Raw genomic sequence first — 22,783 nt, 5'->3', positions numbered from 1 at the left:
CTGGTTATTTGGGATTGAAGCATGTACTTGAAACACACAATCTTATATAACCGGTACGAAATAGTTATCCCACTTCCTTCAGCTTCAAAGAGGACCATAAACCCTCCCTTCTGCAGCCTGCAAACAGAGTTGGAGATAGGGTTTTTAAACCACCTTGCGCTGCTAGTAAATTTATTTGATAACAATAATAATACCACTGGACAGAATAACACCGGACACACTGCTAAAAATGTAGAAATTTTATATGAAGGACAAAAATAGAACAATTAATACATAACAATTTTAAAATAAGTACAATACATTAACAATTATAATGCCTATATGGCCATATATGAGGTCACGTTTGCAAACTGGGTAGGAGCTCCGAAATGGGTTAGTAACTGAATAATGTGTCTTGAAAAAGTCTCCGTTGCCATAGAGACGAAACCCGTAGACATCACTTCCTGGTCACGTCTGCAAACCTCCGTGATCCTCCCCTTCACCTGTCTGCAGCACTAGCTGGTCTGCCGCGGTCTCCAGCCAATTGAGCCACCGTCATCTGGGCAGCAGCCACTGTACTCAACCCAGCGGTCGAGACCTTTCTCACGCTGATTGGCATTAACTCCAGCCGCCGGCATCCCTGGACGTTGTGTCATCAGCACCTGTAACTTGCCAGTCACACCGGACCCAGCACAAAACGCCCGGGTAGAGCATTTCAACAACAAGCTCCCCGCCTGCTACAACATCAAATCGGGTGATGAGCTAATACCAACGTAAGCTCCCCGGCACCTCCCACTATTCTACCAACGGAGGGTGAGATATTGAAATCTGCTTCTAGTGCCATACTCAGGGCACCATACTATCAATTCCATTAACCCTGCATTTGCTATCTAACTGCTAACTGACTGTTCTGCTGGCTTGCCTGCCTAAATCTCCCCCCCCCCCCCCCCCCATTCCTTGCTACCCTCAGTGACTACAACTAACCACATTATTCAGTTACTAACCCATTTCGGAGCTCCTACCCAGTTTGCAAACGTGACCTCATATATGGCCATATAGGCAATAATAATTGTTAATGTATTGTACTTATTTTAAAATTGTTATGTATTAATTGTTCTATTTTTGTCCTTCATATTAAATTTCTACATTTTTAGCAGTGTGTCCGGTGTTATTCTGTCCAGTGGTATTATTATTGTTATCAAATAAATTTACTAGCAGCGCAAGGTGGTTTAAAAACCCTATCTCCAACTCTGTATCTATGTTAGTTCTAGCTAACTCACATAAACCATATGCAGCAGCAGTAGATTTTTGAACCTATTACTGTGTATATATAAAAAAAAAATTATATACACGATTCTTATATTTATACTACTTATTGCTAAATAACAGCGCCAGAAAAACAGTGCAATCTGTGTTGATTCTGTCTCCACATATTGCACACACACCCTTTTTTTTAGCCTGCAAACAGGACATAGCATGTCAGACATTTAGGTACATTTCCATAGAACCAATTCACACAGTGAACACAGCTAGGTCCACAGGTCACAAGTCTAATTGTTTTATATGGTGACCAGGATTCATATACACTGGATAAGATGAAGTCTTGGTCTTTATTGTGCAGCAGGTAAACAGCATACCAGGATAATAACATAGGCAAGGATGGTTACTGCATCGCAGCATACAGGTGTCACATCATAGTACAAACTCCTCAGTATGTTCCAGTGGTCCCTACTGAGGCCACACCCCCTGGCCTATCACCTGGGCAGATATTCCACCATCAGGAGCCCTGACCTCCTGCCCTAGAAACACTTATATCAGAAAGCCACAGGTGCTGCTAATCAGTCCAACCCTGATCACATCAGGAAACCTGGACTGGATCTAATTTTTCTGCTGCTGCTCTAAAACTTGGTCTGGATTTTCCACATAATCCTCATTTGGAAATATGCTGTATCTGCCACAATACATACAAAGTACATGAAATATAATGTCTGGATCTAACTACTACAAGGAGTTAGATGCCTCCTATTAGCATTTCCAAGATTCAAGTGCTGCAGTCACAGATCACGCCCCGAGATGGTTTCAGGCACCGCCCAGCCTACATAAATTGAAGAATAAGCAGGCTGGCCATAAAGGGGCAGATACATGGGGCGATTTCAGACCCACTTTTAAGCGATCTGACTAGAAATGGAGCACCGATGGCTCCGTGTGTATGCCCGCAGGTTGCATCGCGGGTGTACCGTGATGTCTGGTGAGCGATCGTGCTTCAGCCCGTCGCTGAGCACAGAGGATGGGTTGCCCCATGTGTACTGGGGCTTAAGATCCCGACTCCCACGTCCAAGAAGCCTGTCTAACGAGGTGGACCCTGAACCTACTTTATTACCTATTCAGACCGGTGGTGACACGCCCCTGTTTTCAGTACTGCCGCCTCTCTATCCCACAAGCACCACAGCCTGTCAGTCACTGTCACAGAACCTGTTACACATACACATACAGAACGGGTTTTACATCTACGCAGCCCCCTTAACATTGCATTCATATTTATTGGGACCCCAGCAAGTTACCTACCACAGAATTGTTGCCACGCATGTGTGGTCAGCAGACAGCACACGCATGGCAGCATGGTGGAGACACGGAATGGCCAGGAGGCTCCTGAAAATCAGGTCTTTTCCCGATCCCCGAAAGGGTGGACGAGCCTTCCGCATGCCACTGGATCCCTCACATCTTATTACCCCACCAATCAAATATTGTCATTCGCGGGTGTACGTGGAGTGGGTGGAGCTTTGCGTCATTTTTAACACCCTGCCCCTCCGCGTACACCTGCGAATCGCATCATTGGCGGTTATTCTGGTTCATTCATACAAATGCACAGAGGATTGATGTTGTGTGCCTGCGCATATGCATTTCTGCGCATGTGCAGACGCAGGGTGCGTGCACCCACAGTGAACATTCGCTTTGCCGGGAGCACGCACCCTACACGGCGAGTGGTGGGTGGAGAAGGGCAGGCGGCGCCGGGCAGCCCCAATACCATATGGCAACACCCGGCGTTTCATGGGAACGCCCGGGGTTTCATCACCGGATGTCAGCTGCCCGCCCAAGCGTGAAAGTCACTTTTATATGCGTGCACCTTCCACATTTTTCGATGGTCAGTGACCATTCAAAGATGTGGGTGTTCCCTGCAGCATGTAAATGGATGTTTATGTTACTCATCCGTTCACAGCCTGTGAACCCGCGCTGCGAGGGGGGGAGCGGCCGGGCAGGGTTTGGTGTACTTGCAAGGCTGCAAATTCGCAGCCTTGCGAGACAACCAGAATAAGGGCCATTATCTCCGGGCTACTCCTGGAGAGGAGAACTTAAATGTCGGCAACAATGCAACTGATGTTTCGGACACCTCTGTGTAAACATGTGCTAAAGCTTCTAAGAATGAAAAGAGGCAACCAATCATATTCTATCTGTCATTTCTCTATCGCATCCTAGAAAATGATACATAAAATCTGAGAGGTTTCTATGGGCAACATCACTTCATTTTTAGAAGCTTTAGGAAATGTACCCCTCTTGGACTGAGAGATCAGAGAAGTCATCAGCCTAATGGTCAGCAACATGGAGTCGCGGACCCAACCGCTGCTATAGAGAGTACAGGACACTATACACAGGTACTGTGCACAAAGGGCCTGATTCATACTCTCAGCCTAGCGAACAGGTCACGCATGCGCAAACCCCAAACATAAGGGATGTGCCCAATTTTGGCCCGCTGCGAGCGGTTCTGAATTGGCCCCAATGTTAGCACAAACACTATAGAGACAATACAGGGCATTATACACAATCACTGGGTACAAGTATTTGGGTACTTCCTCATTTTTGTAGCCACAGCTTACACTACGGAACTCATGTAGTGTAACCCGCACCACCCTGGGTCCACGCCACCCTCCTGTGTCCACGCTACTATCTATTATCTTTAGCCCGAAGCGCGGCAAGCAAAGCGAGCCCGTGAGGGGACAATTGTGCTATTCTGAAAGCGGCTAATGTAACTGGCGTAAGCTGTGGCCGCAAAGATGAAGAAGTACCATATTTTGCTATAGGTACTGTGGAGAGTACAGAACACTATACACATGTGCTGGTTACAATATATTACTATACGTACTATAGACAGTATAGGGCACTCTACACAGGTACTGGGTGCAGTATGGTACCCCTGATACTATATAGAGTACAGAATACTATACACAGGTACTGGGTACATTATGTTACCACTGATACTATATATAAGAGCTCAGTCCCGTGTGTACAGCAGTCACAATGTGTATTACAGTGGGAGCACTTTCTGAGCAGGCGCCGTGCCGGGCAGCCGGTGTGACGTCACGCAGAGGCGCCGGGTGACCGAAGCAGGACCCCAGTCACAGTGTCAGAGAGGAGGAAACAGCCGGAGAAACGAAACCGGAGCTCGCGGCGCCGGAGTTACCGTCAGAGTACGGCCTGTACCCTATATATAACCTGTTTATCACCCTTACATCTCTATATAGTGTCTGTGTACAATACATATATATCCTATAGATCTCTGTAGATGCTCTACATGTAGCTTACATCTCCTTCTATATTGTATGTACATACCTTAATAGCCTACAGCTCTCTGTATAGTGTATGTATATACCTTTTATATAGCCCACAGCTCCTTGTATAGTGTCTGTATATACATTATAGAGCCTACAGCTCCTTGTGTAGTGTCTGTATACCTTTTTATATAGCCTACAAATCCCTGTATAGTGTCTGTATATACCTTTATATAGCCTACAGATCCCTGTGTCTGTACATCTCTTCTACTAGTAAGCCTGCTTTAAGCAAATGCTTCGAAACCTAGTCTGCTACCTTGTGATTGCTTCTGTGTTTGCATGTGTGAGAGAAAAAGAGATGTACTTTTACTCGCTGCCAACAGATGGCAGTGTTTCGGAGACACACAAACAAACACTAGATATAAAAAGGAGAACCCGTCACTCAGGTCTTATCGCACATGCCAACAATACTTGGGGGGGTCGACTGTCAGAGAGAGGGAGGAAAGAGGGGAAGTGTAGGGTAAGAGGTGGGGAGAAGAGAGAGACTAGGGTCAGAAAGAGAAATAAAGAGTTAGGTGAGAGGGTTGAACAGTGGAGAGAGAGGGTGATAGAGACGGGCTGGGGAAGAGAATAGGGGTGAGATGATATGTGGCGAGAGGCGGTGAGGGCACAGATGGCAAGAAGTGATTGGAAACGAGAGGAGGCAAGGTGACCGTGGGGCATGGAGTGAGGTTACGGGTTGCGAGAGGGGGCATGGTGAGATGATAGGTGGCAAAAGGGGGTTAGGTGACAGGTAGTGGGAGAGGGTGAGGTGGACAAGGTGATGTGAGATGGGTGAGGTGATGGGTGGTGAGAGGGGGATGGGGTTACAGGGCAAGAGATTAAGTTGCTCTCCTGTAAGAACTGTGGTGCAGCTGCGAAGTAGTGACCAGGACGAGAAAGCAGCGACTGGAATTGGGAGCAGAAGCTGACGTGGTGGAGCAGTTTTTTACCACCTTGGATCACTGACTGAGAGATCAGAGAAGTCATCAACCTGATGGTCAGCAACATTGATTCGCGCCCCCCCCCCCCACTATAAACAAAAAGCGCAAAATTGTAAAAGCGTTTTGTCTTTTGTGACACCCGAGACAAAGTCTATAAGTGCTGAAACCTGTTCGGGCATTACCGATTCAGTAACACTTGTGGCATCCAGGAACAAGTGTGTTTTCTTCAACCCTACATTAACCTCAGAATGTCACTTAGGTGCAGGGAAAATGTCACTTGGCTGCAGTGTAATTAAGTAAAAAATATACATTTAGCAAATGACCTGCCCTGTTTATATATCGGTTTCTTTATGCTATAGGAAGTCATTGAAATCGTTTATATTGTATATGATGCAGGGTTGGGCATAATGTGTTGTGGAGACACTGAGCTTTTCTTATATGTGTACAGAACTCGTCTCCCTCCTTCGCACACCACATGGTGCTCCATCCCAGACGCTGATGCCCTGAAGGAGAGCTAGCAGTCACTACCACCTGGGGATTCTTCCACTCTCTGAGCTCTCTCCCATGCGCACTGTAAGTAACTGCTTTGGCGTGCTGCTCCAAACAATGGCAAACCTGCAAATACACACTTCTTCTTACAATTCATATAGGTGATCGTGCCCTGTCCTCACTGGGCTTTAATTCTCAGATGTGAAACAGGTCTTCCACTGCATTCATCAGAAATCATTATTATCTCAGGTCTAACGATATGATGTAATGTTACTATGGCTTGGACTAAAGAGATGTGTTCATTGGATACCCGGGTGACGTGAACGTCAGACTGGGGAGACTGTATGGATGGTCTTTTGCTGTAGCAATTTGTTGGTAAAGATCTACATAAAGCGACCACTTCGCCCTCTTGAACCCTCTATGTCCGGTTCAGTTGTTACTAAAATTTTGTAAAATATAACCATGGGGGGAATTAAACTAACCAGTTGCCTGGAGCTGATGGGATTACCTCCATGAGCTATTCAATCAGCAGGCCGTGTTCTTGCATGGTAAGGCCCACGGCTAAACCATAGTAGTGTAACTCATAGTTTAAGGACCTTATTCAGGTTGGTTCGCAGAGTTTGCAGAAACATGGCATTAGCATATGGGAACGCCCAGCGTTTCATGGGTCCACTTCCCTCCGAATGTGCACGCAGATCTAAGGTTGCGCTGAGCAACCTTAGCTCTGCGTGCACATTCCACATCATTCGATGGTTGGCGACTATCGAATGATGTGGGTGTTACCCCGCAGGCTGCGAATGGATGTTTATGTCAAAAATCCATTCGCAGCCAGTGCGGTGTGCCACCATTTGCAAGGCGGGGTTTGGTTGATTTGCAAGGATGCGAATTTGCATCCGAGCAAATCAACCAGAATGACCCCCGCAAGTGCCCAGAACTATAAGTTAAACACTCACAAGCAGCCGTGCTATGCCGCAAAGGCCTTACCTCCAGGGGGCAGGTTGGGGAGAACTGCCTACTCTTCCCCAATATGCATTTGTTGTGTTGTTGATTTGCTGAATCAGGGTCCTCTAGAGCACTGGGGTTAAGCTTCATCCACAGAACTGCTAATAGAACCCCACTATGGCCAGCATTCCGCTGTTTTCGGTGAACAGGGTTGTTTCTCTGCGAAACAGTGATTTTTTTTTTTCACCGAAAATTATATTCTCTGTATTCAATGATCACTGTTCCCCGAAAGCGAACAGTGAATGCCGGCCAGTTCACCGTTTCATAGTCGCTGTAATTCGCTGGTTTTTTTCATGACTTGTGTGTGGTGGGGGGGCAGGGACCCGCTCATTAGATATTCACCGTGCTTGGTCCCGCTCATTACATATGCATGGAGTGGGACCAGCACAGCGCTCCCAGCACCTCCCCGCCTGCCATGTCTCCTCCGGCCGCAGCTGTGTGCGGCGCTGGCAGGGAGGCTGCCATCCCCCTGCCTTACGCCGTCCTCCATGATGTGTGCGACATTCACCGGGTAGGTGCAATTTCGACCGTCAGGGGCAGGGAGCCCCTGACAAGTTGAATACGGTGGCAGCAAGGCTGGCGGCGAATCTGGGACCCCAGTGAATCCAAAATGCTGTGCGCTCACCGTAGCATTTGAATACCTGCCTATGCCAGGGATACTGTGTTTCACATGTGTCCCCAGAGTTTGTGAGCTGTACAACCCCTGCATATGTTGCATCATTGTGGACAACTACACTGTGATGGATGAACGATCCCTGCTTGGGGTTGTCCATCCTGTATCCGGTCGACGGAGTCTCGATTGACCGGACCGCGCTTAGTGGAATGCGTTTAGACGCCTAAAGATAGTCAACAGCGTCTAAATCAACTGTAATGTAAGTTAGACACCTGCATTAAATGGACTGGAACGTGGTCGCCAGACGCAAAGTTGACATGAGTTTTTCACATTTTTTTTGCTTTAGACCGACTTGTTTCATACTTTACCATCCAGGTGGGCATAATAGCTTTAGATTATAATAGCCCGAAGCATGGAGAACATAGCGGTACACTTTTTTTGATGTTCATGTTGACACCTAAAAAAACCGTGAAAAACTCGTGTCAACCTTGTGACTGTCGATCATTCTCCCGTTGACCTAACGCTTGCGTCAACTCTTTGTTACTGTCGATCCTTAAAATGTGGATATCTTATTATTTTGGAGCTAGTTACTCCTGTAATGAAGGACCTGCTTTTATCTTAAAGGTTTTCCTGTCTCCAGAAAGTCATTTCTATGTCCCTTTCCCCTGCTATATACTGTACCGGTCAGATGCCCTATACAGGCCGCGTTGCAGTATATCCGCCTGTATAAGATCAGCCTTCATGGAATCCAGACTACGCTCTTGGATGTCGCACAAGCCTCGCTAAGCTGCATTTTATCCATCCAGCTTTACACAATGTTAAGAATGAAGGTCACTGATCCCTGTCAGCTGGATCAAAGTTTGGGGAGAGCTGAATTACCAACCAATTAGCTTGTAACTGTCATGTTGTGTTTGAGACATGACCACTAGAAGCTGATTGGTTGGTACTTTATTAGTCTCCAATCTTTGCATATTTCCACCCACTACAAGTACTACAAAATCTGGGCTACGTATGGGCTTTATTCTTGTTCACAAACTCCTTCTCAAATGGGCAAAACCATGTGCACCGCGGGTGGGGCAGATGTAACTTGCGCAGAGAGAATTAGATTTAGGTGGGGTTTTGCTTAAAAGTGAGATCTATATTGCAGTGTAAAAAGAAAGCAGTCAGTATTTTCCCTGCACAGAAACAAAATAACTCGCCCAAATGTAACTCTCTCTGCACATGTTACATCTGCCTCACCTGCAGTGCACATGGTTTTGTCCATTTGAGAAGGAATCTGCCAGTGAACCAGAATAAGGGCCATGGCCTTTTCTTTCCCACTTAGCCTAAGTGAAGGGTTAAGGGAGTCCCCAGTGCGATGTGTGTGGTGGCAGATGAAGAAAGAGGGATTAGGTACTAAGATCAAACCTTTTTAACTGATGCCAGTGGTGAGCAAGGTAGATGAACTCACCTGTGCATGCTTAAAGAACTCCGCAGCACATGACCTGCTGGTGGTACTTGTAGACACGAGCACAGAACATTTTCATCTATCATTTTTAGCTACCTCCCCTTTTTTGAAGTTTAAATTATTTAACGTCCATTTTCTATTTAATGGTAAATTTTCTGTAAAACTTAATGACCATAGATCTGTTTTAAAACCAATGAGAGTGTGATCAGATGTCGCCACACTCAACGGTCACACGCTAACGCTACATTCTTTACCCATCAGAAGTGAAAATGAAGAGACGAGCTGAGCGCGACCTCCAGACCAACACCCAGAGTCGGCAGAAGAAGCGCATCGAAGAATTGGGGCTCAACTTGAGCTCAACCTCGGACGATGACACCCAGCACAGCAATCATGGCACCCAAGGCGAGTCTTTTACTTGTGTGTTGTCACCATCTGTGATCCGGTTCTCCCCATCACACAGCGTCCAGTGATCGCAGAAATACGTCATTATGCTGCCATGTTTCATTGGAACGTTTAAGGAGTGTTCTATCAAAGTTTGAGATTGATTCATTGGGCGGTATTCAATGTGAATACCTGCGAGGTGCAGCGAATCCTTTTTAGGATTCGCTGCACATTCGCCACGTTCCGGAGCCAGCGGGCTCCGGTATTCAACGTGTCAGGGGCTCGCTGCCCCTGACAGGCGAATATGAGCTCCTGCGGCGATTGCCGCAGGGAGCCTCAGGACGGAGCCAGGCAGAGAGATGGTAGTCTCTCTGCCTAGCCCAGACCTTTGTGGGGGCTTAGGTGTGCTCCCCGGGTGCCAGGCAGCACAGGCTGCCCCCCCGGCGGTGCCAGCAGGCTCACGTATATTCACTACACACGATCAAAATGATCGTGCAGTGAATATATGAATATGTAATGAGCGGCTCCGCTCTGGCGCCACCTGCTGGATGCTGTGTAAAAAAATAATAATAAAAAAAAATATTATTTTTAAAATTAAATATATATTCATGTGCTTACAGCACATGAATAAAAATAGCATGCCCCTCCTCAGAATAAAATTCCTGATTTTTTGACACCAAATGTAAAAAACAAAACACTTTATTTTAAAAGTTCACATTCCACTTCACCATAAAAAGATAGCGATTGCTACTCGGTGAATCATGGTGAAAAAAACCTAGAAATGTATTCGCCATGTGGTCATTGAATAGGGTGATTCACCGTTTTTGACAGAAATTCGCCAAACAGCACAAAATCGCCATAAAAACCTGGCGAATCAGGCTCATTGAATACCGCCCATTGTAGAGAGAGAGAGAGATACTCTAAAGGCCCCCATACACTAGTAAGATTTATCTGACATGTAAATTGCATCTGATTTTCCTTGAACTTCCCCTGCAGCTTCCTAGGAGGCCTACATACACATTGACACTTGATGTGCCGTTTAAATATCCAATTTGCGTCAGATAAATCTATCTGACGCACAGTGGCCCTGAGACGTCAGCAGAGTCCCTGATCCTAGGCTGTCCTTATGAGCCCACGTCCCCTGTGCCAGGAGACCTGGAGCTAGTTTCTATTTTTTTTTTTATAGTTTTTAATTTATTTAATATTATATTAATAATATTGATTTAATACTATTTTTAATAATATAATAATTTTTAGTTGTCCCCAAATGTTTCAGTGTAGCCCTCCACCCCCTCTGCCCCAGCAAGGCTGATCCTAAACTGTAGCCCCCCCGCCCCCCGCCCCCCAGTAATGTAGCTGGGGTACATATATTGTTAATTGACAGTATAATTGGTTACAGGACTAGTTACAGTTTTAACAGTACAATGTTGCAAATAAGACCAAATGAGGCTGGGAGTGGGGAAAGGATCTCTGTAATCACTCTGTAATACCGGGGGAGGGTAAGTGTAGAATTTTTGTGCATCTGATAGTGTGTCCTCTCTAGAGCGAGGTCTGTGTGTCCCCTGCTTGGGGAGTTGTGCTGCTGAGGTGAAAAGTGAGATGTGTAGAGGAGGGAAAGCAGTTAGGTGACAGCGTGCTGAAATAAATCATTGAGTGATAAACCTAACGAACTGTGCACTGCTGATGATTAACAGTGTGTGTGCGGTGGGTATGATAAATAATGCCGGTCTGGGGAAGTGTACCACGGATGGGACTGTTGTAGGAGTGAATAACAAGCAGTGCTCAGTCTGTTACCTCCGGGCTGAGCTCCAGCAGCGTACAGTGTCTACGCGGCTCTCTGTGGACTCCTGTGTTAAATTCTTATAACACTGGAGTCTACAGAGAGCCGCGCAGGCAATCAGGTGCCGTACACTGCCGGAGCTCAGCCCAGAGGAGACGGAGCACTGCTTCTTTTACCGGTCATTGCGCACTTCATTTGTGACAGCCCACAGGACGCTGCGGCGGCTTCCTGCTTCCGGTGATGTATGCGTACTGCGGGGGGCGAGAGGAGGGTCCAAACATATAGATATATCAGATCTGATACATCATGGGTGCAAAAGCACCCACGATGTACCCATGATGGGTCAGATGCCGATATATCTTATGTTCTGCAGGTCCGACCACCTGATCAGATCCGATGCGCATGGGACCGCGCATCAGATCAGATGTCAAACACATGCGATTTTGGGCTGATTTCACCCGATTTATCGGCCCAAAGTGCCGACATCGGGTGAAATCGGCCGAAAATCGCATAGTGTATGGGGGCCTTAACAGGAGCTGATTGGCTGGTTGGCACTTTATCTCTCTTATACAGTGATAAGGATAAGCGAGTTTTGCTATCAGTACATTGATAGTAGAAGGACGACTTTAATGAGTGACCTATTGCTATAATGCTGTTGCCTGTCTGTAGGTTTGCTTTGTAATTGGTTGCTTTGTTTTGGAGTTATGTGCCAAACCACCCCTTTGCCATCTGCAATGCATTGTGACAGTTGGTAAACTCGCCCTGTGCACCTGCTGGGTCCAATTGCAACGTGTTTCCGGAAGATAGCCACAATACCAGATAATCTATTCAAATCTAAACACTTTATTCCCATTTTAGTCACTAATTCAGCTCGGCATCCAGTGTCTAGGTCAATAATTTGACACCAATAGTTCGACATGCACAAAATTGCTATTGACAACAAATTGACGTGAATTTTTCATAGTTTTTTTTTTTTCTTCAGTTTTTCATACTTTTTCTCCCAAGTGGACTCTGATTGGGAACGGTAGAGTGTGTGGAATGCAGCGGGTTGAGGCCCGGAGCAGGGTGAGCAACCCCCTTATTGGTGGTTCGCCTGCTCAGGTGTCGACATTGACTGTTTCATATGTCGACCTTTCTGCTTGGGTCTGCCTTTTTCCAGTGTTGACCTAGACATTTAGACTCTGATTTATACCGGTTCAGCCCTTGAGCCCAAAGTAGGGCTTGATCTATCTGTAAGACCTTATCGACCATTCGCAACTTCTTATCTCCCGATGTTTCAAGCCCTGACTCTTGCTAAAAACCTGTCTATGACCTTCTCTGCTGCAGTGTGATCCCAGGTCTTGCACACTACAAGACCTTGTGACAGATAAATATAGTATGGGTCTCCTGTTCTCACCACACCATACGTACATGCTCATCCCTCTCCCTCCATTATCTATTTTAAAGACCATTCGGTTCTTGTCTTGTGGAATTGCTGAGTTTAAATATCATGTGACCCTTCCCCTAGTTTTTGGAACTTCAGTATACCCACAGATGATCCCACCAGTGATGATGACTCTAAGCTCCTCTTTCTCATTTGGTCTCTCCCAGGACACTCCGACTGTATCCAAACAACACATTGGGCCTGATTCATAACCGCTTGCCTCAAGAAATTTTCGAGCGACCAAGCATACGCACGTTTCACAGTGCCCATGCGTTCGCCATCCGACCGTAGGCAGCAAGCGAAGGCTAACCTCTAACAAAATAGTACACCTGAACATCCTTATATACACCCCAAAAATAACGTATGTGATCTATAGATAAAAGATGGACTATATCTAATAACCTACATAAAACTATAAAACATAGTGATAACTTTTTTAAAACCCTTCTTTACATCTTCAATAGTGTTGGCCCATCTTGGAATGTATAATGTACCCAGCATTACTCTCGGTGGATAGCTGGAATTTTGTGGCGTCTTCCCCGGTTCTTATGTGACTATAAAACCCCAAGAGACTGGTGCCTTGTCTTCTGTTGTGGATGAATCTGCTTAGAAATACAATTTACGCGCTGTACATCACTCGCCTGCCCTCAACTCCAACCTACGCTCTTTCGGCAGAGCAACTGAAGATAGTTCTTTTTTTATTCTTAAGGAACCATAATGTTGGATACACGCTATAAGATTATCTTTCCAATCTGTTTGGAATTAAAATTTCAGCGATTTCTGTCCATTTTTTTTTTCAGATTTTGGTAGTAAATGGTTGAGTGCAATTTGTTCCCAGACATTACCAGATTTCTGTTCCAACCAGCCAGATTGTACAAATAATCTTATAGTGTGTATCCAGCTTCAGTGTTCCATAGTGTCGTATTAAGGGATAAAAAAAGAGTGTATCACTTAGTGGTCTTTTGGAAATAATTGTGAGCGTATTGTACGGTTCCCTCATACTATAAATGTGGTGTTTGATACTCTGCTTTCCCAGAATCTTCCACAAGTGGTACAGGCTCCGACAGTGAGAGTGATGAGAAGAGACCAGTTTTCGGGTTGGGGGGTAAAGCAAGCTCCGAAGACCCTCCGGCAGAAGGAACCTCCACTAATTACTCCATGTTTAACAGCGTCTCCCAGAAGCTTATGGTAAGTAGTCAAATACTTGTCCCCCCTGCTAATCAGGGGCATCATCCAATGACCTGCTCTTGGGGGTGATTCTAGTTGACGGTATGCTAAGGTGGAATGTCAGAGTGACGCTGAACGGCGCATTTAACTTCTCAGTTTTGTGGTTCAATGGTAATTTTAAGAATGAGATCTCCTAGATTCCACTATGTGTAGTCTGGATTCTCTTTTATTTGTCCCCCCTGATTTAAAGGGATATGTGTCAGAAACATAATATTAACATGATGTAAGAAGCTGAATTAAGAAGGCAAGTTTCCATTTAGTCCCATGGCTATTCCATAATTTCTCCATCAGGAGGAAAATGCTTCATTTTTTTTGTTATGTTAAATGATTTCCATAGTTTCTTACTGTATCTGGAACTAGTTCTAAGAAATAAAAATTAGACCAAAATAATGAATAGTTGTTGTAAGTGGACCATGTGTTTTCTCTTCTATCTTGTAATGTTCACCGTTTGTGTCCTCTCCTGGGAGTAAATCTTATGTTTATGTCTCACTTAGGCCAAGATGGGCTTCCGTGAGGGAGAAGGCTTGGGGAAGTATGGTCAGGGCCGCAAAGAGATCATCGAGACGTCCAAACAGAAAGGACGGAGAGGTCTGGGGCTCATCTTGAAAGGATTCGAGAAGGAACTGAATGTTAGCTGGAGGGACATGCCTGACGTAAGTCTGAATAACAATGTACATGGTCTCTGGATGAGGGTCTAGTTAATTTTAGGGAATACCCGATGGTAGTGTTGGTGCTTTATGGATTAAGGCTCTCAATAACCATAATAGTCTCTGGATATGAATGACTGCTACGACTCTCCTAAAGAAACATCTAAACATTTATTCGTTGTTCCAGGCCACAGCTTATGAAGAAGTCCAGTGGTACCCAGAATGCACCACAGAGATTCCTGATGCTGACGAGTTGTCTGATTGGATGACAGTAGGCAAGGTAACTTGGTGATTGGGTAACTGAGGAAGGCGGATAGTGGTTAAAGGACTACATTGGCAACGTCAGGCATTGGTTGAGATTTAGGATGGTGTTTTGTGATTGGTGGCTCAAAATGTGGGTGTGTGTTGTCAGCTACATGACTGTGTGTTTGTAGCTGGGAGAGGGTTTCATCAGTGTAACAGATCTAGGTGTGGTATTCATAATGGGAATCACTTCTCGGCCTTTTGGCTAAGATCAAGTGTAGTATCTGTTCTTATCAGTTGGTATGGACTGGCCTCTGGCAGAGAATAGAGAAAGGTGGGACTGAGTAGCTGCTCTGATGGGCGGAGGGTGTGGGACCCCTCTGTTTTTTCCCGGGAGTAGTGAAAAGTCTCACTAAGTATCTTCACCTCTGCCAGTGGTAGGAGGCTCCGTAAACCCACTGGTAGGAGGGGGGGGAGAAACACTGGGCTTAGTAGTTTGACTCTCTTGACGGGGTTCGTGGCCCCCGAAGGATGAGACAGCGAAAGGCTCAGTCTAGTATCCATTCCCAGGGAGCGGAGAAAGGCTGGGACTGAGTAGATGGCTCCTGTTCCAGAGGTTCGTAGCCTCTGATGGGGAGACCGCGAAAAGCTCAGCCGAGTATCTTAACCCTGGGAGCGGAGAAACACTGGGACTGAGTAGATTGCTCTTCCGAGGGGGCCTCAGCCTCTAAGGGAGTCTTTCGAAAAGCTCAGTGGAGTACCCATTCCCATGCCGGGGGCTGGAAAGTGCCTGCTGGTGAGACGGAGAAACACTTGGTCGGACGCTGACTGGCTGGCTGCCTGGAGTCCGAGGCTGCACTGTGCCCCCGGGGAAACTCGGGGGTGCCGGACATGCACGGGTGATCCCAAGTCACCTTGCACGAATGGCACTTGCACTGCGCACTTCCCTTTAGGTTAGCGCTTCACGTCCTTACCCTGTCCTTTTGGATGGGGTAGGACAATTTTTCACACCCCCTCCCCGGCCTTTTGGCTAGGGCCTTATTCTTTTCTTTTTATGATTTGCACGTTTTGCACTCCACGTTTTTCGTTAGTTTGTCACGTTTTTTCATTTGGGTAGTGCGGCTGTCCCTAACGGGCCTTCCGTTCCCCAAACGTGACTGGGACTCTTCACCTTTTGGGGAGAGTCCCGGTTCCCTCGAGGGCAACCCCGAGCCGCAAGGCGGAGGGAAGCCTAAGCGGGTCTCTCCAAACCTTCGGGTGCGGAGGACCCACCGTCCGAAACCCTTCCGGGGGTGGAGGAAACGCGGGTCTCTCTAAGCTTAGGCAAAGAGGACCCACCGATCCCTTTTTTCCTTCCTCGGCCTTATGGCTGAGGGAGGTCAGGGGAACCATGGGGCCTTTCTCCTTTGGGAGAGGGCCACAAGTTCTGTACGGCTGCCCCCTGTGCACGCGTTTAGTCACGTCACTGGTGGTGGTGGGAGCACACCTCGGGCTCCCTGAGTTTCTTCAAACTCATTCATAATGGGAACTTATATAGTCATTATTATCGTTAATGAGGTAATGAAGAGGTAGCGTTTTTGTTTTTGCTGTGTTTTTGTCTGCTCTCTGAACAGTGACATTGTACCTTTTTTATATATATTTTCTGTGAGATGCCCCCCCCCCATATTTTACAAAGAATTTAGTATTACAGCAAATAGAAACCACACATGCGTACTATACGCATAGTACAGTGGGCTAGTGCAGTCTCTTTTGGGTATATATATATATATATATATATATATATATATATATATATATATATATATATATATATATATATATATATATTCCATCCACTAAATGTACCAGATGAGGCAGCCATCTTGGGCGCGCTATGTAGGATTACCCTGGGTAAAATAGGTTGTGCCTAGTGTAGATTACACAAAATGTGGAGGTTGCAGCATCCTGTGTTATTCTTCCCATCCACGTGTGTACAACACGGTACAATCCAGCATGAGATTTTGACTATACAGTCAAAATCGCATCAGGATCGCACAGGTTTTATTTTTTCCTTGCGATCCTGATGCTCGCTCCTGTGACAGCACAAAACCCAGATAGACAGGGCTGCAATGACTATATAGTGGAAATCTGCACTATATCGTCAAAATCACATGTATGTCGGGTGGCTTGATCGCCGACATCGGGATCGAATAGCAAGCCCGATCGACCGTGTCTACACACCATGTACCAGGTGAGGCAGCCATGACGGGTGCACTACAAAGGTTACACTGTGGGAGATCAGCCATATAGGGACTCAGGGACATATTTATTAAGCCTGGTGAAGTGATAAAGTGGAATGTGATAACACACCAGCCAATCAGCTCCTAGCTGTCAAGTTACATGCTGGGTTTGAAAAACAACAGTAAGGAGTTGATTGGCTGCTGCCTTATCCCCGGCCAGGCTTAATACCTCCGCCCCAGAATCCTCATGGCATACCAACAGCTGAGGCCCCAATATTATCCAGGCTAGACCACAGGTGACTCAATTATTAGTTATTTTGATTTAACCATCTGTGCTGATACCTCGATACCACAAAAGCCTGCAATGCCAGTGCACCCCGGGAACCACAGCTGCGCTCACCCGCTTTATATGAACAAACGGACATGTAGTGCAACGTGCCCATGGAGAAACCATCCGAGGAACCCTTTGTAGGCTGCTGTTGGCAGCTGGTGCACATAGTAGGGGTAGAGCATACAGTCAGGGGCGCCGCAGGGGCCCAGAGGAAAAAAGGGGGCATGACCAATGGGAGGGGGTGTGGTCATCCATCTCCCCCCCCACCCCCCCCACCCTGTTAAACAGACAAACAAGAAAACTTAGCAGGGGGCGATTGGCTGGCGTGGTGGCACTGAGCAGCTGAGTCAGCATCCTGTCCACTCTACTCCCACTGCCCGGCTCTGTGCAGCGTGGGGAGGGGCAGTACCTGGGCCCCTCCAACAGATCCCGGCCCAGGAAACCCCCCCCCCCCCCCCTCACTGCATACAGTGGGGGATTACAGGAAGTAAGTATAAAAAAAAAAAGCATAATACAGTGGCATAAAATGCCATATTAATACTGGTTAGTTTAATATAAAAGTAATTAGATGTCACATGCTTCAGGAAGTAGTAGATGACCTTTGCATCCGTAAGGAATCTATGGTGATCCAGTGGCATGGCTGGAGAATACCATCGGGCGTAGTTGGATGAAAGCCACCCGTAGGAGAAGAGTTGGCTGACAGAATGTATCCTCCTGTTTCCCTGCTAATGGCCATGAACCGGGCTTCTATTGTGCATAAGTCCATTTAAATATATTCCCTGATTTGCCTTTGTGTCATTTGCATGTTTCTAATAGAACTATCCTGTAACCTGTAATATAGACTGGGGGTATGTTTGCTAATGCTCTCTGCTGCTACCTTGTGTTACAGAGGAAGCTGATCATAGACGACGAGACAGAGTTCTGCCGAGACCCCCTTCTGACCAGCCTTTTGGAGTGCAAGGTGCTAATATTTCCCTGTCTATTCCCAGCACTGACATCTACACCAGTCAGGAGAATATTACGTTCTATTCCTTTTACCTATAGTAAAAGACCTGGAACTCGAGGAGAGGGGAGCTGGGCAGCATTATAAAGCAACCATTAGACTGCTGGTTACTGTAGTTCTCCTGTAAGAGCATGGCCCCTCCGGTGTGAATAAAGAAGCCGCAATGTACAGAATAACCAGCTGCCAGGTGTAGACCGACTCTTGGTTTCAGGTCTAACTTTAATAACTGTTAAACGAAACTATGCAAAGCAGGATTCACCCGAAACTGCAAATAGTGTCCGTACTTTCCATAGCATTTATTTATTAACCCATTCACGTAAAGTTCCTGCAGAAAAGCAACTGGATCTGTTCCATGGCTCACGTTGTGTGTATATATACGAACTGGGGGCATTTATCCAGTTATAATCAAATAGTGCACTCAGTATATAATTGCAGTAATAGAGAAAGAAATCGCATACGGAGCCTGTCTGTGTCCGTTGCAGGTTTCCGTGTACTGCACATACATAAAAGATGGGTTGTGAACTTGCGAATGCACCTAGGGTTCCCGCTAGAAAGTTTGCCCACTTATGTCCCCACCCACAGGTACCAGTGTCCCACGGGTGAGAAAAATGGCAGTTACTAATCACTGCCAGGTGGATAGATGCAATGCGCTTGGCATCGATTCACAGGCACTGGGGGCAGCCTAGCATCTCTGGCTGGGCACGCCCCCCCAAGAGTGACCAACAGGAAGTGTGTCATGAGACCACACCCCCCTCCCCAACTCAGAATCCGCTATTGCCTGTTTTTTTCCCCTTAAACATCTGAACAGCTCTAGTAGAAATGGAATAAGAAGCTGCTCGTTGTATGCGTAAGAGTGTTAATATGCAGAATATGTGCAGCTTTAAATAACACCAAATGTAAGCAGTACTTAGGGGATGCTAATCAGTGCGTCACACTGTAGTCCCCAGTCGGTTTCAGACAATCCTGGCCTTTGTCAAGAGATATCCACACAACTCTAGAGATCCAAGTAGAGGAATTCCAAGTAGTTGATACACAGATGAATTTGCTGTAGATGAACTGGCAGATGCATAACCAGGACGTCCATATTCTTGTGCTCCTCGTAGAGCGCGTTCGATGAGCTGGAAGGTGATGAGATGAGAAGAGCCAGGTCCCGATCGAACCCTTATGAGATGATCCGTGGGGTCTTCTTCCTGAACAGGTGGGCTTTGCTCTGTGATTCCCATGGAAATCTTTTCTAAAGGAAGATCTCTATCCATACAATGTGTGTGTGTGTCTTTATTGTGGTGATACCAGGTCATATAGGGACTTCTGCTGTATAATTGTGTGATCACCTCTCCAGGGCGGCGATGAAGATGGCGAATATCGACCACGTGTTTGATTACATGTTTACAAATCCCAAGGACTCTCAAGGGGTGAGAACGTCGTCATTCGCAGCATGTTTTAGATTTCCGGTGAACGAGATGAGTTCCACCTGCGGAACCAGCTGCATGTAAACTAATGAGGAGAACTCTGAGGGCGCCCCTGGGTATAAATCCATATAACGGTGACGGGCGATTAGGTCAGATTATCAGAAAGTGATTAAATCACAGTGTTTACTCTCCGAGGGGCAGATTTATTAAGCCTGCTGCCATTCAGCTCCTAACTGTCATGTTACAGGCTAGGTTTGAAAAATAAGTTACCAGTTGAATGGCTGCTGCGTTATTGCCCGACACTTAGAACTTCACCGCTCAGGGACTGATTCAGAACCATTAGTTTGGGCCTGAATTCAGCCCTGTGTTGATGGTGGGGGGGGTTTGCGCGAATATTTATCTCCCGTTTAGCCGCATGCAAGGGGGATGTGTTAGGAAACACATCTAGACGCAAACTGACCATGGGATTCAGACAAGGGGGGTGTGTGTGTGTGTGTGTGTGTGTGTGTGTTGGAAATCAGCGTTCGGGCAGAGTTTCCCAGTTCGCTAGGCTGCGAGTATGTGCGAGTAAGTCATTTGACTGTGGATAGTTTAATCCCTACTATATCATAACTATTACCAGTGGGGTATTCCTGTGCCAGGGCCGAGTATAATAGGCTTCCTAGTCGTACCTCCATGTAATCTGTCATCCGTTCCGTCTGCTCTCCAGAAACCACTGTTGAAGGACCGAGAGTCGGAGTTGCTGTATTTCGCGGATGTTTGCGCCGGCCCAGGCGGGTTCTCCGAGTACATTTTGTGGAGGAAGAAGTGGCACGCCAAGGGGTTTGGCATGACTCTAAAGGGGCCCAATGACTTCAAATTAGAGGACTTCTACTCTGCGTCCAGCGAACTCTTTGAACCTTATTATGGTAAATCTCAATCCATCCAGTGTCCTGTGGCTGTAGGTGGATATGGCTTCTAACCAGCGGCGGCTACAGAGGAGGGGCTGCAGCGCAGTTTAAAATTCAAGGGAGCCACACCCACTTCCAGTGAGACAGATTGGAGCGGCAGTTGTGGTGCTTCCCCTATTGGAATTTTGAACTGGGCTGTGATCTGCCTCCTGCCGGTCACCACTATCTGTTTTATGATCTTCTGTTTCTCTGCTGGCAGGTGAAGGAGGGGTGGATGGGGATGGAGATGTCACCCGGCCTGAGAACATCACTGCTTTTCGGAACTTTATCCTGGATAATACAGACCATAAGGGAGTGCACTTCATGATGGCAGATGGGGTACGTCAGAATGGCATCACTAAACCCTGCACTGACACACACATTATTTAGATGATTATTACAGATTAGTGAGGATCTTATTTACAGTCTACAGTTCAAAGACCGACAGGAACCGTTTGTGTCTACATACTCCTATATTGATACAGATACCTGGGGGTTCCGTTATGACTCTTAGGTCAGAGAGGAGCAGTTTATAGGCACTGGTGACTTCAACTCATGGGGCATCTGTCCTAGCTGTGTGGCCAATGTATGGACTAGTTGTCCTCTGCAGTAATATGTGCACGGTCCCGGGCAGAATTGGAGTTTTAAGAACCCTTTACAACAGGGGTGGCTAAACCGGTCCTTGTGATCTACCAACAGTTTGTTTTCCAGGCCACCTGTGGATCTGTAGAATGTGTCCGGAATGAATGCAGCATTTTTGAAAATGTGACAGTTAGTAATGACTGCACTTGTGTAGGTGGGTATAGAAAAAGTGAACGGTTGGTAGATCTCGATGACTGGTTTGGACACGCCTGCTCTGCAACGTGCAGTCTACAACAGGTGCAGGGAAAGGGACTGCGATCTATGAGAAGATATTGTGAATTAATATGAAGACCTCCTGGTTTGTGATGGATACTGGGAAGCTTTTTGTAAAAACTATCCCTAATAAAGATACTTTGTTTCCTGTGAGTTACGCGGTGGCGTGAGACTGTTTGGGTTTTTTTCTTTGCAGGGTTTCTCCGTGGAAGGTCAGGAGAACATACAGGAGATACTCAGCAAACAGCTGCTACTCTGCCAGCTCCTGGTGGGACTCTCCGTCGTCCGCACAGGTGACATATATATGTTCTATATCCGTGTACTTGTATGTTGTGTGTACAGTTATACTGCGCCAGCTGTAAGCACACCGTGTCTGCTCAAGGCCATTGCAGCAGTTGTGGTATAGTGACCACCCTTAGTCGACCCGGCATAGTTAGCCGCGTAAAGATAGTCAGCAGTTACGCTAGTTGGACAGCGGCGGCTGATCGGCGGGACCATGGTCGACGGACACATGGTTGATGAGACTATTCAAGGATTTTTTGGTGCCGAATGTCACAGCGGTCCCTGGGGACAATTTATATGTGCACATTGTCCCCTCGCATGGCTCTCTACGCTTGCCATGCTTCGGGCACGGTGCCTCGCTACAATTGGCACACTATTCTATTCTACATCGATGTCCACTTGGATCGTAAAGTGTGATCCAAGTGGACAAGCACCAAAAAATCCTGAAAATGTCCCGTCGATCCATGGTCCCGCCTATAAGCTGCCGGTGTCTAACTAGCGTTACAGCTGCTCTAGCGGCTGCCGACTAAGTTTCGTTGGCCATATCCTGGTCGAGCTTAAACCCTGTCGACCCGGCGTCCGGATACCGTTTTACATGCAGTTTTTCTCCTTCATCCACTAGGTGTCACTGGAGTTACACTGGGGAATAGAAGGCGACCACAGGGAGCATGGGCACTTTAAAATAATTAATCAGTGTGACCAACTCCTCCCCTTCTACTTCCCCTCCCAGGCAGTCTTAGATCGTGCCCAAAATGGAGCAGGTCACATTTGGCTCATCTCCTGGGCTTTTTGTAATTAGGGCATAAAGCAGCAAGTTTTGCCTTTGAGGACAGGCAGATAGTTGCTGCTACTATCTGCCTGCGACGTGGGAGCCTGCCGGAGGGAGCCGGCTGCTGCTTAAGGGTTTGCGCCCGGCTCCCTGGCTGACAGAGACCACCGTCCCTGGAGCTGTAACGGGCGCCGCTCACACGCAGCGTGCACCCGATCCTCCCCCAGA

General features: G+C 46.8%; 1 protein-coding gene and 1 pseudogene across 1 annotated transcript in view; both read left to right on the top strand.

The window, feature by feature from the left end:
* The first annotated feature begins 4,295 nt into the window (after positions 1-4,295).
* Positions 4,296-22,783, top strand: part of CMTR1 (cap methyltransferase 1) — a 37,792-nt gene continuing 19,304 nt past the window's right edge. Inside the window, exons 1-12 of the mRNA XM_083175435.1 lie at positions 4,296-4,442; positions 5,955-6,079; positions 9,319-9,459; positions 13,678-13,829; positions 14,363-14,521; positions 14,703-14,795; positions 18,198-18,269; positions 19,415-19,509; positions 19,651-19,723; positions 20,430-20,628; positions 20,870-20,988; positions 21,701-21,797. Of these exons, the coding sequence (XP_083031561.1) occupies positions 9,327-9,459; positions 13,678-13,829; positions 14,363-14,521; positions 14,703-14,795; positions 18,198-18,269; positions 19,415-19,509; positions 19,651-19,723; positions 20,430-20,628; positions 20,870-20,988; positions 21,701-21,797 (1,192 nt within the window). The 5' untranslated portion in view covers positions 4,296-4,442; positions 5,955-6,079; positions 9,319-9,326. The remainder of the gene's footprint in view (positions 4,443-5,954; positions 6,080-9,318; positions 9,460-13,677; positions 13,830-14,362; positions 14,522-14,702; positions 14,796-18,197; positions 18,270-19,414; positions 19,510-19,650; positions 19,724-20,429; positions 20,629-20,869; positions 20,989-21,700; positions 21,798-22,783) is intronic.
* Positions 15,004-15,139, top strand: LOC146066057 (U2 spliceosomal RNA; annotated as a pseudogene).

Source organism: Crinia signifera, chromosome 3, assembly GCF_055691185.1.
Source record: "Crinia signifera chromosome 3, ASM5569118v1, whole genome shotgun sequence".
NCBI lineage: Eukaryota > Metazoa > Chordata > Amphibia > Anura > Myobatrachidae > Crinia > Crinia signifera.
The sequence above is the reverse complement of the archived record's forward strand: the minus strand, read 5'-3'. Positions and strand labels throughout refer to the sequence as shown.